At 40.4% G+C, this 17,331-nt stretch overlaps 1 protein-coding gene and 1 non-coding gene across 2 annotated transcripts; one reads left to right on the forward strand and one right to left on the reverse strand.

The window, feature by feature from the left end:
• Positions 1-1,345: 1,345 nt before the first annotated feature.
• Positions 1,346-1,417, forward strand: TRNAT-UGU (transfer RNA threonine (anticodon UGU)). The gene has a single exon. It is a non-coding gene; the product is annotated as a tRNA-Thr (tRNA).
• A 2,041-nt stretch (positions 1,418-3,458) lies between these two features.
• On the reverse strand, positions 3,459-6,498 carry RAD51 (RAS associated with diabetes protein 51). The gene is made up of 9 exons (XM_087700838.1): positions 6,252-6,498; positions 5,640-5,784; positions 5,422-5,532; positions 5,248-5,339; positions 5,049-5,143; positions 4,859-4,972; positions 4,650-4,779; positions 4,322-4,443; positions 3,459-4,072 (listed from the first exon to the last, which is right to left on the reverse strand). The coding sequence occupies exons 1-9, from the start codon at positions 6,333-6,335 to the stop codon at positions 3,949-3,951; spliced, it is 1,017 nt and encodes a 338-aa protein (XP_087556964.1). The 5' UTR covers positions 6,336-6,498; the 3' UTR covers positions 3,459-3,948.
• Between the last annotated feature and the right edge of the window lie 10,833 nt (positions 6,499-17,331).

Raw genomic sequence — 17,331 nt, forward strand, 5'->3', positions numbered from 1 at the left:
TAGGAAATATTTATCTTTTATTTATCGATCCCTCTTCATTCATGTTTCCCATGATAAGTTTCATATTACTTTTAGTCCATTCGGCGGTTTCAAATGGACACTTGGTACTAAACCCCGTCAATTCCTTTGAGTTTCAGTCTTGTGACCGTATTCCCCAGGCGGAGTGTCTAACGCGTTAGTTGAGCTTCCGATCCGTAGACCAAAAACCTAGGAAACTCTTTTATATGTGCTTATATTATGAGAGTTTGATTCATAAGGGCAAAAACATGGTGCCTTTGGAGTTGGTCAATGAAGTAGACTAAAAAGACCTTCTATAGTTGCCCAATGGAAAAATGAATTGTTGTATTATCATACATATGTACTGAAATTGATACTCTTTGCTCTCCTTTACTAAGTTTATTAATAAATATGCCCCTTCATGCCCACTAACAAACTCTAACATTCATCCAAACATATCTTAATACCTTTTTCTTTCACACCTTATTAGCTCTTTAAGAACATGCATATACACCCACACATTTGTGCATACTTACATGAATGCATGTATAAATATATAGTAATAACAATTTCAAGCCTAGATATACACATACATGTAAATAAAATATATTCTCTAAAACCATTATCTATACTCAAACACAAGTATATGCCCACAACTCACACCTAAACACATACTACAAGGTCATGCAATAAATCTGTAGTAATCAATTCAATACCATACCATAATGGTGAAAATTCTAAAGTGTCTATATATATATATATATATATATATATATATATATATATATATATATATATATATATATATATATATATATATATATATATATATATATATATATATATATATATATATAAGTTTTTCTAAAATAATTATTGGATTGTAGAGTCTATGTACTTGATTTCATTACATTCCTATTTATAACTTTATTATGCATTTCAAGGTGTGATTTGTCATTATGCTCAAAATGAGCCAAGGAGCTTTGTTTCAATTGGCATATACAATAAAAGCATGATGGGATTGAACCTTTTAGATGCCATTTAGAGTCACTTTGGCCCATGACCAATTCACTTTCGCTACGCCTTTGGAACTAACCCCTACTCCCTTTGCCAACCAACTCATTTTCACTAAGCCTTTGGACTTGACCCCTACTCCCTTCTTGGTAAGTTCTTTCAATGATACCCTTGTCACCTAAATCCTTGATAAAATGTTCACATGAATCAATGTAAGCCTTAAGGAGATGTTGAAGCTCGTTCTTACAACTTAGCAAGATTGGGATGAAAAGGTTAACCTTGTATTTAGCGTTGCATATCTCAAGATAATTTGAAATAAGCATTTTGTGAATTCGCTTCTATAGCACAGTGGTAGTGCAGTCGCCTTGTAAGCGAAAGGTCGTGAGTTCAAACCTCACTAGGAGCTTTTCTGCTTGCTAGTTCGACTTATTGAAATTGATTCAGACTTTTGTGGTTTTTCATCCCAACCAAACACCCACAGTGTGCAACATTATACAAAAGATGCTCTAATTGCAGAGCAATTTGTCTTTCCAAAGAGACATGACCCACAAGCCCTCCCAAATACACAGTATTCTTGTCGAAGCAAATATTATTTCCAAAGACACACTAGCCACAAGCCCTCCAAATATTAGTGATGAGCCACATTAACATTGTTGCTATGTACCATGTGAATATAGGTACCTGACCCGGTGATACTCCCTACAGGACTTATACACATTGCCTCCTGACTATTAGTCCAAGTTTCAACCATCATTTCAATATCCTTGCATAACACCGTGTGGTAGATGCACCCAACAAGACTTGCACCCATCACCTCCTGAGTATTAATCCAAGTGCCATCACCTTTGGGACAATTCGATATCCATACATAGGATAGCCTCAATTTCCACCAACTCATCAACAAGAGTGTGGAGTCCCCTAGATATAACAGCAGGCATTTTCACTTGGACAGCTTTTTGAGATGCAAAATGATTTTTGTATTAATCAAATATCAGGGCTTACATCGATACTTGCAGTTAAGGGGTGCCCAAACCCTTGGCCGCACATTTTCACAAGTGGTCTCATTACAATGTCCATCATGGTGACCAACCAAGTGGAGCCATAATCAACTTTATACATCATACAAGGTGCTGCACCACTGCCCGCGAGAATGGAACCCATGACCTTGGCCCAAGACACCATTTCACTACCACTTGGACCCTTGAGGCTCTTGGCTTGGACAGCCTTTTTGAAGACAAGCCAAATGCATATTTTCAAGTATTGCTAGAGAGTGACAGTACTGTGAAGGCTGATTGACTGGCAATTTCATAATTTTGGACCTATCCTAATACCCTAGCCTTGCTTAGTTTGCATGATAAACCAGCAGCCTAGGCCTCCTAAATAAGGATATGATATTGAAATGCACATTTACTAGCCACTTTGACATGCAACTGAACTGCTAGGGGAGTCCATCAATCTAGGTAGAACTTAACATGAAAACCATCACATAACAGAAGCCACCTACATTTTGATCTCCCATTAGTTGATCAAAAGATTGAAGAACCTTGACATTGCACTAATCTATTGTCAATATGGTTCTCTGTATTTTATTGGGAGAAGTATGAGCATTATAGTCACACTTCATGTTCTCATTTGCCTGTTGTTTTCCTCTCTATTTCTCATATTTGGAAATGAAAACATGAATTGACATCCACTAATTGATTGTCAATACGGTTCTCTTTTACTTCTCCTTCCTCTTTTATTTTTCAGAGAACCATCCAAGAGAAATGAGAACATGAATCGTGATTATAATTCTCATATTTCTTTAGGATAAAATACAGAGAAACAACAAACTGGCAAATGGAAAGAGAAAATGCATGTTAGAATGATCAATTATCGGCAATGACCAAGTCATATCCATACATGAAACCCCACTTCCTGCCACGACACACTCAAGTAAAAGGATAGAAGTGAGGCAGTCTTTGAACCCATCATCCACACTGAAATAAGTGTGTTATCCACCACCTGTGTACATTATTAAGTTTGAATGGTGGCATTGAAGCATATTACTCCCTATACAACCAACTCTGGTTTCAGCAAGGTGAAATCAACAGACTTGCCAACAGTGAAAATGGATGTCTAGTATCTAAGAAATCGACCTCCATCCTCCTCACAAACAGATCATGCAACACAAGGGGCAATGCTAACAAGGCAAAATTTACAATGTGGCTGCCAACACCTCTCCCTTTTCCAGCACCTAACTCTACAGTCGCAGCAGTTCAAAACACCAGCTTCACCTTGTAGAACCAGGGGCTTAAGGGTGTGGCACTATGATAGTATCTGCACAACCTGGTTGTGCATAGGCGACTAACAAAACAAAACAAAATGAATCAAGTGTCATGGATCAAATCTCAACCTATTGACTGTACAATAAATAGCCAACACTTTTAACTGGGAGTACATTGGCGACACTGGACACCACCTCTTGAGTTCCACTTGCAGATCAAAGGCATGGATCAAATCCCAAGAGACTGAATCTACAGTAGAGTAAAGATGCAAGAAAATAGAACTTTTGCACAACAAATTTCCAGTGTGTTTATGCTGAAAATTGACAATGAACAGTAAGGCTTGCCTTATACAAGGGGAACAACTGAAATTGACAATGAACACTGTATTCCACAGGATTGCTGCCTTACTTGAAGAAATACAGCTGAAATCAGCAATGAACAACGCATTCTGCAGGCTTGCTGCCATATCGCTTGCTGCCCTATCCAATATAGACAATGGATAGAGGTTTCCAAGGGTGAGGTGAGCCTCTACTAACTCTTCCAAAATTGTCCACAAGCAAGTTGCTTGTATGAAAATAGCACATTGCATAGTCTCTCGGCAAATGAAGGATCAAAATAGTTTGTTTTGCACAATCATGTACAGAGGAAGTATGAACAAAATAAGAGGCCCTCAGTCTTTCACATCAATAACACCTTCTGTGGTAATCTGAAATCTTGCTTCTTGCTCAGGCAGGCATGGCGAACTGACAACCTTGCAAATACGTTCTTCACCCCGCCCCTTGCGAAGAGCTAACCTGCAAAATCGCACCAAAAATTAGCTGTGTAAGCTTCCTATGTGAAACGCTTTGTGTAAGCTGGGCATCAAGTGGCTACTTTTTTCAAATGTTCCTCAGAGAATTATCAGAACCACAAGCAATTCTAATGAAGAGCATGGAACCTTTACTATGTCAGCAACCATAGAGTGCATGAGATATGTGTGCAGAAATCCACATAATGAAAAATATAATCAAGCCTTTTGATGACCATGAACTGTATAACACGACCTTGTGGTGGATGCATGAGCTATGATGTTCCCTCCAATAGGCTTCACTTGAGGACCTGCAAAAATGGCTGACCCATCCACTTGTGCCACCACTTGGTTGGTTACTACCACAGCAACACCAAACTGTTAAAACCACAATCCAGGTTATCAGTTCTACATGCACAAAGCCAACCCATGAGAAGTTGGGCAACCCAGACCTATCAATCCAAGACCCAGAAAGAGACAGCCATCAAACAACAGCAATCCTCTTCCACAAGATGTGCTAGATATGAAAAGGACTACAAACGAAGTTGTTCAAAGTCATGATATAGAGGAATGTAATGGGTCACCTCATCAGCCATTTTCTGTAAACTCCTGAGAAATTTTGCTAGGTGCATTTGTCTAGCAGACAGCTCTCCACGCCCAACAAAGTCTGTCCGGTATAAAGAGGTTGCACTGTCTATGATCATTAAAGCAAACCTGTTTTCGAAACAGATGATCAAAGACTGTTACACATGCAGCAAAATTCTATCTGCAAAGCCTACAGCAGCAGTATCACCTTGTATCGGCCATCATTGATGCTGCTTCCAGCAAAAGCCTAGACTGATGATCGGTGTTGTAAGCCCTTGCATATGCAACATTCTCAAGAACATCCGCACCATTGAGCCCAAATCTGGATAAAATCACCAAACATTAGAGAAGAGGTCACCCTCTGGGCTTTCAGCAGCTACACATACAGAAGGTGCTACCTTTCTGCAATTTGCAACAACCGCTGAGGTCTGAATGTTCCTTCAGCATCAATGTAAAGAGCCTTGCCTTCACCACCCCCTTGATCTAGAGGTAACTGACATCAACAGGGACAAATATCACCTAAAGGACCAGTACCTTTGACTGAAAAACACCAACAAATTTTGAACACAAGAAAATCTGCAAAGGTAAACATCTAACCTGGCAAGTAACACACAGAGTGTGACATAACTGAGTTTTCCCAGTGCGGAATTCACCATAAATCTCAGTAATTGATCCTGTTTCAACCCCCCCTGTAACAGGAGCAGAAAAGTGTTTGGGTCAAATGTCCGGGCCAGCTAAATCCCGAGCAAAAGATCCAAGCAAACTGCATACCTTCAAGAATCTTGTCCAGCTCCTTGGACCCAGAGCTTATTTGTATGATCTCAGAACGTTGGGCATGCAATTGGCTAGCACTAGTGAAGCCCATGGGAACAAGCTTTGAAGCTGATAATGAATTTGAAATTAATCCCAATTCTGAAATCAACTTCCAAATGAATCTGTACAGAGGGGCATGGCATTTGCAACAAGGCATCACCACACTTGGAACTTACCAGCCTCTATAATCTTCTCCACTTTGGCCTCACTGAGCCCTTTGATTTGAACCAAATCCTTCTTGGGTGAGTATGCAACGGCCTCAACTGTGCAGAGACCTGCATCCTTGAGCTTCTTTGTATCCGCTGCAGCAATCCCACAAGCCTAGCATTGCAGAGAGCACATCCTATTATCCTTAATGAGAGTACAAATGTCTAAGTTGTTAATCTAAGGAGCCCAAGAAATATCCCTGAGACAGAAAATGGCAGTTCAATAGCAACCGGAAGCTAAAAGAATGTAAGGGACTCTAATAAAGAGGATGAACAGAAAAGGGACAGCAACCCTGAAAGCTAGGTATGGGGTCCCTCCCGAGCAGAAAGAAGCTCCCGATGTTGAATACTAAAAGGAAAATCAGGACAAAGTCCCTATTCCCGCATGGGGAAAATGTAAAAAACTTCTTATGTGAGAGGGTCTCTATGGAACAAAAGAGACAGAGACAGAAACAGAGAGACACAGATAGAGACAGAGACAGAGACAAAGAGAGAGAGAGAGAGAGAGAGAGAGAGAGAGAGAGAAAGAGAGAAGAGAAGCTCTAGGTCTTCGTTGAGACCAGAAGGGACATGGAACCTCACCTGAAGTTGCTCGACAAGGAAGGGCCCGTGCTGCAGCTCTTCTTCGCCTTGCTCTTGGCCTGCGTAAAGCTCCTGTTGCTCCATCACTAGCACACAGGCACACAGGCGCAGGAGCACAGGCGCACGCACACAGAAAGGGCACCAAACGGAGGACAATGGAAGTGCACAGAAGGGGCACAGGTGGTGTGGCGATGGAGGTGCCCGAGACGCCTTCTCAAGGAAGCTGCCTTGGGCAAAGGGCGCGTACTCGTATTTTTAAAAATCTTGTAGGCCTTCGTTTTAAGTGTGCACTTAAATTCCCTTAATCCAAACTAGCGTTTCGAGCGAGCACGAATGATAGTCATTTCGTGGTAATTTCGCAAATAACGAAGCGTTAGGCAACTTAACAATCCATTTCTTTTCTTTCTCTTTTCTCTTTTTCCTCTCTCTTTTTCTTCTTTTTTCTCCTCTCTCTCTCTCTCTCTCTCTCCCCCCAAATCCTCTCCTGGTTCTCTTTCTCTCCCTCTTTTTTTCTCTCTTCTCTCTCCTCACTTTTTTCTCTCTCTTCCTCCCTTTTCTCTCTTCCACTCCTCTTTTTTCTTATTTTCCTTCTTATTCTCTCTCTCTTTATTCTCTTTTATTTTATTTTATTTTCTCTCTTTTTAAAATTTTATATTTCCTCTCTCTATTCATATTCTCTCTTCTTCTTCTTCTTCTCTCTCTCTACTTTTCTTCTCTTTTTCTCTCTCTCTCTCTCTCTTTCTCTTTTTTAAATTTTATCTTTCGTCTCTTTATTATTCACACACACACACACTCTCTCTCTCTCTCTCTCTCTCTCTCTCTCTCTCTTCTTCTTCTCTCTCTTTCTCCATTTTCTTCTCCTCCCCTTTCTTCTCTTTTTTCTTTTTTTCTTCTCTCCCTCTCTCTTTTAAATTTTATATTCTCTCTCTCTCTCTCTCTCTCTCTCTCCTCTTTTTTCTCTCTTTTAAATTTAATATTTATCTCTCTCTATAATTCTCTCTATGTTTCCTCTCTCTCTCCTTTTCTTTCTTTTCTTTTCTTTATATATATATATATATATATATATCTCTCTCTCTCGTTTTTCTTTTTCTCTCTCTTTCTCTTTCACTCTCGCTCTTTTCTCTCTATATATTTTTTCTGCTCTCTATTTTTCTCTTTCCTCCTTTTCCCCTCTTTCTCTCTCTTTTCCTCTCTCTTCTTCTTCTATTTCTTCCTCTCTCTTTCCTTTTTTTCTTCCCGGTTTTCTCTCTCTCTCTAAAAAAAATTTCGCGCTCTCTCTCCTTTTCTTTTCTCCCCGCTTCTCTCCTCTTCTCTCCCTCTCCCCCTCTCTCTCTCTCTCTCTCTTTCTCTCTCTCTCTCTCTCTCAAATTTTATATATATATATATATATATATATATATATATATATATATATCTCTCTCTCTCTCTCTCTCTCTTATTTTTCTTCTTCTTCTTCTATTTCCCTCTCAAACTGTGAAAAACTATGTCAAAAAAAGTTTATATTAAAAAACTTTTAAAATATTTATTAAAAAGAGGAGGGAAAAGAGAAAGGGAGAGATTACACACGTGAGAGAGAGATAGAGGAGGGGGTTTTAATTTTAAAAAGGGGGTAGGTTTGGGAAGCCCTCTAAATATTCGGGGCTTCCCAAACCTACAACCGAAATAATATAGTAGTAAGATGGTGATAGTAATAATCACTCAATCATCTTTTCTTCTTTTCTATTTATTAATGCAAAGCCCCTCCTACATTGGGCATTCATGTTGCCACATGGTGCAAAGTGCTTTTGCATGATTTTTTTAAATATATTTTGCTAACGTATACCCCCCCTTCCTTTTTGCGATGCATCATGAAGCATGGTTTTTTTTTTTGTGCACCCCCCGGCTCCGCCTTTTGCGACACATTGTCAGGCACAATTTGTTTTAAACAATATAAATTTCCCCTCCTCCCCGCACGAAAGAAAAAATATAAATATCCCCCCCCCACCGCGCACCCTTCCTTTGAACATCCACAACCACACGCCTGCCCATCATGTATGTGTCCAGCCATCACATGTGCAAGCCCATGGTGTGGTATCCCTTACCCATCGTATGCAACTCCATCGGCATGTGTAGGAAGGTTGTACATCACGTTTGTCCCATAGATAGAGTGCAAGGCAAAGCGATTGAGAGAGGAGAGTATAAAATGAGGCTAGTGCGGGTGAGCCTCAACTCTCACTAGGTGCTGTCACTCTGAAAAGAATAATATACATGTCTTATCAGTATAAAGCCAAACATAATATTGATGTTTGAGTTCAATTGAATGTAGTAAAAAAGTTATATATATACACAAATGAAATTTAAATATTCGATAATATACAAATGTAACATGCTATATATATAAATGTTTGAGTTTAATCAAACATAATACAAAAGTTAGTTAGTTGGTTGTGTGTGTGTGTGTGTGTGTGTGTGTGTGTGTGTGTGTGTGTGTGTGTGTGTGTGTGTGTGTGTGTCCCTTATGATGTGATTTATGTGTGCATAAAGTAGAGGGAAAACATTTCTCTTTTCCTTTTGAGGAAAAACCAAGAGGAATGGCATGGGCATTCAAAGATTGTACCTAAGTTAAGGAATCTTCTTCTTCATCTTTGTCATCATCTGTGAATGCATCATTAGTGGAAGCTTCTTCATCCCAACAACTCTGGCTATTTGTAGAGTCTGTTGTCTTAGAGGCAGAATGAGTAGTGGCAGATTGAGAATCAATAGAATAGTCGTCCAAAGATGAAGAAAACTTTGCTGAGTCAAAGTCATAGGAGTCAGAGGTAAACAACTTAGTAGGAGATTCTGAAGAATAGGCAAAATCTAATGAGGATGCCTTGAAGAGGTAATGATGAAGGTTCGCCATCTTAGGTTTGTCATCTTTTTTAGCTTGGTCCATGCCCTTTTGGGGACATTTGTTGGCTAAATGATTGGAGCTACCACAAATATAGCATTTTAGTTGTTTTTCGTGAAAAGGCCTTTGGGCATACCTGGATTTGTGTATGTTGCCATTGGAACCATAGCGGTCATTCTTTTGTCTTTGGTAGTGATCTTGGTGAGGCAAATATCTGTGTGATCGACAATGTCTATGACAACAGGAAGAAGCTTTAAATTTCCACTAGCTACAGTAAGACCTAGAAGAATTCCAAGGAGAACAACTGCATTTCTCACATCCAAAATCTTTATAATATTTTCTAGCATGCTTGCAATCTTCACTAGGGAATCTTTGTTGTAGGGAGATCAATTTCTATTGATGGCATACTTCCTTGAAAGTTTGTTCAATAGTCTGGATCATTTAACCCACACTATCATTAAAGTCTCTTTTTTCTTGTTGCCTTTTTTCCTTGCAAAAGAATGGGATTGGCTCATGAAAAGAACATACCAAATGCTATTTCATAGATGCATCATGGGCACCCATCCCTTCATATGATAAATCTCTTATATATATGAGATACTCCTTGTATTGTCTTAGATCACATAACTTTGCTTTGAAAAATGCTTCTCTTGCTCTGACAATATCATCCAATTTATTACCAACTAATTCACCCGGCAATAATTCACAAAACAAGGTAACAAGGTTAGGTTGTTGTTGGCAATGGCCAACTTAATATGAGGATGAATGGAAGTCCACCATTGTCGTAAGCCACCAACAACAAAGCCATGTGTCATGGCATTCAAAACATCTAAACGGTTAGCAGTAGGCTCTTCTAGCAATTTCTATCCAACATAAGCATATATCATGTAGATAAGTAATTTTATTTCATTAGGATTCTTTCCAACAATGGATTAGATGGGAAAACTTCCCACATTTTCATGGACACCTAATTTGTCAAATTTTTGGATGATTCTATATCCTAAGAGGAATGAGCATTAAGGAATTCATGGTCAAAATCAATATGATGATTAGGATTAACATGGATGAACTGATCATCCACCAAATCAATTACACTATCACCATCCTCATCAAAAGATGAGATGCTATAGATCAAGTGGTTATGAGCTAATACTAGCATCTAAGATGTACCAAGCAAGGATATTAGATGTGGGAGTGTATTCCAAATATTCATCCATCATTTGGGAATCATACTTGTTCTGCACATACCCGCCAATATCATATTTGTCTGAGTGTTCAAGAGCAATATTCAAGGGCATTGCTCAAAGCAAGGTGTCTTCTTTCTGTTGGGCCATGTAGAGTGCTAAATAATCAATATGATCAAAAGCATATTGATATTCTGTTGGTTCCCAATCTAGAAACATCATATCCATGTACTCTTCCAATTCCTATTTTGCAAGTCTAACATAGGGATCCACTAAAGGCACTCGAGTAGCTTTGCCAAGGCAATCTGGAGGCAATGAGGTAGAAGGACTAGCACCATCAGTAGACTTAAGTTTATAGATAATAGTTTCATATGTATCATTTGTAGGGGAAAACATGCGAGGCATATAGATTCTTTGGATATCCAATAATATAGAATCCGGTTACCTTCAGTGATTTCATCTAAATCTGGAATCGGGGCTTTTCCCTTTTGCATCGGGTGGGACAACTATATGCACATTAAGAGTTCCTCTAGAATGAAAACTAAACATTGGTGACCATCCTTTATGTAACCTCTTTTCAGAGAATGTTGTCCAATCAATAATAGGAGGTTGCATAAGTTAGCAATAGCAACAGCTGTCGTAGTAGTAACTAAACTACTAGTAGTTAGGGAAGCTACATTAGCTTGTTATTGGGCAGGAAGCTTCCTCTCTAGCTTTTGCATTAAATGCTATAATTCTTCACATAATTGATACAACTTGTCTACTTTTTCGGTTAAGCCAGTTAATGCCAAATGGGTCTAGTCCATAGTTTGCAACTCGGCAAACCAAGTAACATTATCTTGTGGACGCAACTAAGGAGCAACCTTATAGACATGACCTTCATATTCAAATTCAATTACAACGTTGAAAATATTAACACAGGTTTTTTCTATCAATTTCTTACGTGTGAAGATAGATACCATTAGATACTTGAGAGCGAGGACAAGCTTGAGAGATAAACTTTAAGGAATTTTCTCTCTTGGAAGGAGAAACCTTCAATTGCGATTGTTGACGTTGCATCACAAGAGGTATGATAGCTTCAGTAGCAGAAGTCAGCAAATCTTGGGGTAACATCAAGGTTTCCCCTTTGATATTACAAATTGTTATCCGCTTTGGTGGCGCAATGCTCTCTCTTCTGTAGAGACTGGATGTCTAACTGCCACTCTTGTGGAAGAGTGATGTCAGACAAATGGATGCACTTAGGAAGGGAGCACCGAGTACTCTCATTAGCCTTCATCACATCTGACCTTTGTCTTTATTAGTATTGGCACCTTCTGAAACCCTGGGAATAGCAAGGGACATACAATGGAAAACCATTGTGTATTGGATAGATAGATGAGGTGTAGAGGTTTTCATGTGGAGGCCAAAAGTGTGAATATGCAATAGAAGTAATTCAGACAAGTAGGGATCTTCAATAGAAATTACATAATTAGGGTGTAATTCAAAAATATCGGGCCATTAGAGAGAGGTGAGATAACAACACCTATAATCATACCCGTAAGTTCATGATGGTATGACAATAGCCATATAGCTTACATTGAGGCCATGACAAAAGAGGGGGTTGGTGCCTATAGCAATATAGCCTAGATGGAGATATGGGTATTTTTGTTGGGTTTTTTGCTTTTGTATTTTATACATAACTAAAGAAACTAAATTTACATGTTGGTGGTCTTGAGCAAGATTATCACCAACAATGAGGTGAGAATACCTTGGTCCTTAGCAAGAGTGTTGAAGCTTTAAATCTAAAGATGCTATTTTCATTGTAAATATTGGCAGTGCCAATTTGAGGTAGAATCGACTTAAGACTTGGATTTTCTTCATCCATTATGATGGTCGAATTGCATAGCGACTTGTACCACTCAAACAAGCTCTTGAACACAATAGAGAATCCACCTTAAGCAGCCATAGGAATTACCTAACTTTGTAGAGGATTTATGAACTCTTTCACATAGCCTACACATCTCACACCACACCAAGGCACCATGGCATAGCACGGCTTCAAAGTATTCAACCTCACGTCACTAATAACCTATTACGATGGCTTACACAAGAACAATGCTCTGATACCATAGACACAGAGTGCGTACATCAGAGGAGTGCATAGAGCAAAGAGACACAGAGTGGAAGAGCAAGACAAAGTGAAGCAAGGAATGCCGACGAGAAACAGAAATGAAAGTTGTATTGCCTCTACCTCATCTTATGTTACAAGAGGTATTTATAAAGTTTACAAAAGGTCCAAAATGCGGATTGAGTCAGCAATGCACTATCAAAGTGGGGTGAGAATCTTTGTATATAATGGGATGATAGAGCATTTGAATATTGGTACATGCGAGTGGCTACAGAGGAAAAATACACATCACAATGCGATTTGGTCTCATGAGTGCAGGAGAGTAGGTCTGCAAGAATATTGTCTTTTTCTGGTACATGCTCAAAAAAGATGTCACGCTCACCAAAGAACAAAGGCCATCGTAGCAATCTTTTATTCCCGATTTTTTTAGGAGCTTTCTTGGTGAGGTAGACCAGCACATGCTATAAATCGGTCCACATTGTCAAAGGGACAAATTCCACAAAAATATTGAACACTTTGATTGCCTTGATGATGCTAAGGATCTCCCTTTGATAGGAGGGGTAATTCTTTTGTGTCGGAGTAAAGATGCCTGAAGTATAGTGATAAATCTTGGTTTGGTAGAAAGTTTGGTGTATGTAGTGTGTGGTTGCTGCGAAATATCTTCACGCAGGACAGCACCCCAAACAACTGACATCAGAGGCATTAGTATACGTGACTAGGGGATGGCCCGTTGGAAGATGTGGTGGTGGAAGATTCTAAAGGAGAGGATCTAGATCTTGTGAGACCTTTGTCTTTATCAGTATTGGCACCTTCTAAAACCTTGGGAATAGCAAGGGACATACAATGGAAAACCATTGTATATCGGATAGCTAGATGAGGTGCAGAGGTTTTCATATGGAGGCTAGAAGTGTGAATATGCAATAGAAATAATTCAGACAAGCAGTGTTACAAGACATGTCATGGATACGGACCATGCGGCCAAAAAGAAGTAGAGGAAGACCAAGGAAGCCCGAGTCAAAAAGTGAATGGAGAAGCTCATTCTACCCAAGCAAGAAAAGTAGAGGAGAAGGCGAGCTCAGAAAAAATGTGCGAAAGCACTGAATATTCTAGCAAGATGCTCTCTCAAGGATGAAGGAGAGCCTCCAAGGGCTCTTGCAAAGCGCAGGGTGCAATGTAATTCATTTTATAAGAGCTCCAGGCTCCCTCTTGTTGTAAAGTCTAAATAGACATAGGTGAAGGGATAAGGCAACTAGAAGGGAATAGGGAAAGAGGACCTTGACAAGATGTCCGGTCATGTAAAAAAGGGGACAGGTGCCCAAGGGATTTAGGGCTTGTATATAAACCTAAAAAGTGAATGAGGAGCTCATTCTTTGGTGTGTGAAAAAAATAGTCCCTTCTTCTTCTTTTATTCTCTCCTTCTTGCCTGCTTGTGTGTGCTTGTCTTCTCTTCTCTTGTGCATGGCTATGGAGGATGGAGCTTGGAGGTGGAGGCTTGAGGTTGCTTGAGCTAGCATCTCGAATTGTGAAGCTACTGGTTTGCTTGTGGGAGTAGGCTACTCATTTGGGCATGAAGGTAAGCTCACTACACCCCCGTAGGATCGAAGGTGCATCAGCTAGGTGAGCGATAACCATTTGTGCTCGCTTGAAATACTTGAAGCAATAAGCAGTCTGTGGGTCTTGGCAGTTGAACATGAGCTCCCATTACATTTTGGTTCCATTGCTAGGACCAACAGATTCAAGCTTGAGCACTTACATGCCTCAAATCGAGCATCGAAGTAGGGTTGCATCCCTGAACCCAGTGCTTGATATAGGTAGGAGATTTGGGGTTTTAAATCTTCAAAACGAGTAAGTATTTTGGGTTTTTGATGAGTAGACAAGTAGGAAAAATCATTTCAATATCTGGCTTTTGATTTTTGTTCTATTTAAAGTAGGATAGGATCAATAAATTGAAGCGAATCAACTTAGGGTTTCTATTGTAAAACAGGCCCAAACAGGGCACAAACAATGGTAAAATGGTACAAGGGTTTATTGCCCGGCAAGGGGGAAGCTCATTTGCACCCTCGGTAGTGAGAGAGAGAGATTGAGAGAGAGAGAGAGAGAGAGACCTTGAACTTTGGGCAAATCAATCGGTTTCCACATGAGTTTTTTGTGCATATCAGGTATATAGAACCCTCCCTATGTATCCATTCTTGTATTTTGGAGCTCCTTGCATGTTGGTGTGACCAAAATTGTCACCACAAGTTGATTTTTTGTCATCATTGTTTGTGTGCCACCGAAATCGAACACGGTCCACAGGGTTCGATTCTGTCCAATCAGACGTTCAAACTTCCTCTACTTGTCTGATTGGATGCTACATGACCGATTCCAAAATTCGGACCACCCGTTACTCATCTGATCGGATGTTTACCCTGCCCAATTCGGACAATTAGACGTTGGACACCTCCAAAATCGGACTTGGACACTCGGCTATCAGCCACTTGGACACACTAGAGTCGGACCAGTCTAAATCAGAGGCAGGACAATCGAAGTAGTTTAAATCAAACGAACGGAGTTCAGACACTTGAAAATCATACGTCCGATTCTAGGGATCACACATTGCAAAATCAGACAAAAAAAACTTGACAGGAGAAACTGACAAATTTAGCGTATCTTGGGTGAAGCAGAATACCTTCCGCAGCTAGAGAAGGATCCAAAAGCCTTACAAGCATAGTTGACCTTAGAAATCACAGCCAGACAGCTAGACACAACCATTGACAGTCACGCCAGCTTTTGGCCCTTTTGAGAGCCGTAAATTGACCCTTAGATCCCCATTTGACCTTGATCAAGCGAAGTGCATAGCATAGACCTTAGAGACTAGAGAGAGCGGGCAGTGAGACTGAGTATAAAGCCCTATTCAGCCAAGAACTTAGACCGGAGTGCAAAAGCTGCATTCATTATCTTGTGTTTGCATTCACATTTTTTTCAACACTTGAAGCACACTTGGAAAAATTGAAAGCCTGATTTCGCACAGTGCACAAAAAAGAGCACCACACACACACACACAGTGAGCGTAAATTGAGGATTGTCTATAAATGAAAAGGAACACACTCAAACTTGATGAATAGAACAAACCCACTAATAGGAGATGACCCTAAACCTAGATGGGTGATCAAGCAACCCCAATTGGTAGGACCAAGTGACAAACAGAGTAACACCATTGGGAGTGCGACGCTGCTCAACTTGATCAACCTCATCGACAATTTAGTGGAACAGGAGATCATAGATATGGTAGAACCCAGTGTAAACCACGAAAATGATGAGCTCGACCTGGGGGATTTCCCAATCAAAATCCAGTGGATGGCAGATGAATATGATGCACAAACCAAGCTGGACCACCATGGCAGACTGTCATAATGGACATTGAGGAGGAAAGAACTTTGGCCTATGCTTAGGCAACAAGGGAAGGACTTGGTACACGAGCCTAGATGCTGCAAAGAGCAATGACTTCAATGACCTCAAGATTCTCTTCATTAAGAGATTCTCAGAGGCTGGGTACCCAGACAACCTGATCGTGCGACTCATGAATGTGAAACAAAGAGAAAAAGAAGACATCAGGGATTATGTGACCCATGTGAGGAGTCTCTTTAAGAGAATCCCAATGACTGAACAACCTATGGAGAAAGTGGTGTCTACAATCTTCATCAATGGGATACGAGGTAAAGAACTCTACAAGGCCTTGGCAGGCAACTCAAGCTTGCAGCGAGACATGCTAACCAAGGTCTTTGAAGAGGCCATTAGAGTGGATGACCAGCTCAAGGAGAGAAGCTCTAGGAGCTCAGACTAAGAAGAGACTAACCCTAGAAACTCCGAAGAAAGAACTTCAACGCCAATCAGGTCCGAGTACTCATGATAAGGGAAAGGGTGTAGATCCAAGTTAGGATCTGGCGAAGATGAAGATGGAGCTAGCCAAACTACAAGAGATGATGAGAAGGCCAACATGTCTTCACGTTCAATGTGTGTATTGTGGCGAGAACCACCTGCTAGCCTAGTGTCATGACCCTAGGTCCCAACCTTGTGCAAATTGCGATAGGTTTGGCCACGACACCATGCATTACCAACTACCAAGGAGACTTCTATATTCGCAATCTTACAATCAACCTTACCTCAAGAATAGGCTACCAAACTTCTTTGAGAGAGGAGTCCCATTGGGTCTCTTGGCACCCAATGACGCTAAACCAGCCATTCCTAGGATGGAGATAAATCCCACTGGAATACCCAGACCACCTGGACCCTATATAACCCACCCATGCTCGAGTCCACTATGTGAAGGAGCTAAATGACAAGGAACCATACGTGAACCCTTATGTCTCATATGACAAAGAGAGTAATCCGATCCTCATGGATTACATACCAATACCGATGATGGCATAAGGTAGAGGTAGAGGTAGAGGTAGAGGCATAGGAGGGCAGACCCAAGATCCCATCTTGTGTTGGACTTGTGGTCATCGAGGACATATCTCCTCGCATTGCCCCCGGGCCAACCGCGACAAGGAAGATATTAGGTGTGCAGAGTGTGGACTCACTCATCTCTTTACTGATTTCCCAAGACGAAAACCACCTTCTAGTTTGGCAATTGTGACATCATTCCCGTTGGGATTATTTGGTGTCAAGACACTCAACAAGTAGGCCACACCTATCCCATTGCATGTCATGACCCGCGCATAGACGAACCATGCCGACATATCATTGCACGGGCCTAGCAATATAGACCCAACCTCAATTGGTAAAAAGAGTCGTAGCAAAGGAAAAAAAACCAGATGCAAAGGTCACATTAAAAACGGAGAGTGCCACAATGCTGCCTGCTAGAAAAAAGGTAAAACACGTAGAGACAAAAACGTTGACTCCAAAGACGGCTAAGAAGGGAAGTACACTTGAAGTGCA

The sequence above is a fragment of the Lygodium microphyllum genome, chromosome 19 (genome assembly GCF_053477565.2).
Source record: "Lygodium microphyllum isolate KBCC chromosome 19, Lygodium_microphyllum_v1.1.10, whole genome shotgun sequence".
NCBI lineage: Eukaryota > Viridiplantae > Streptophyta > Polypodiopsida > Schizaeales > Lygodiaceae > Lygodium > Lygodium microphyllum.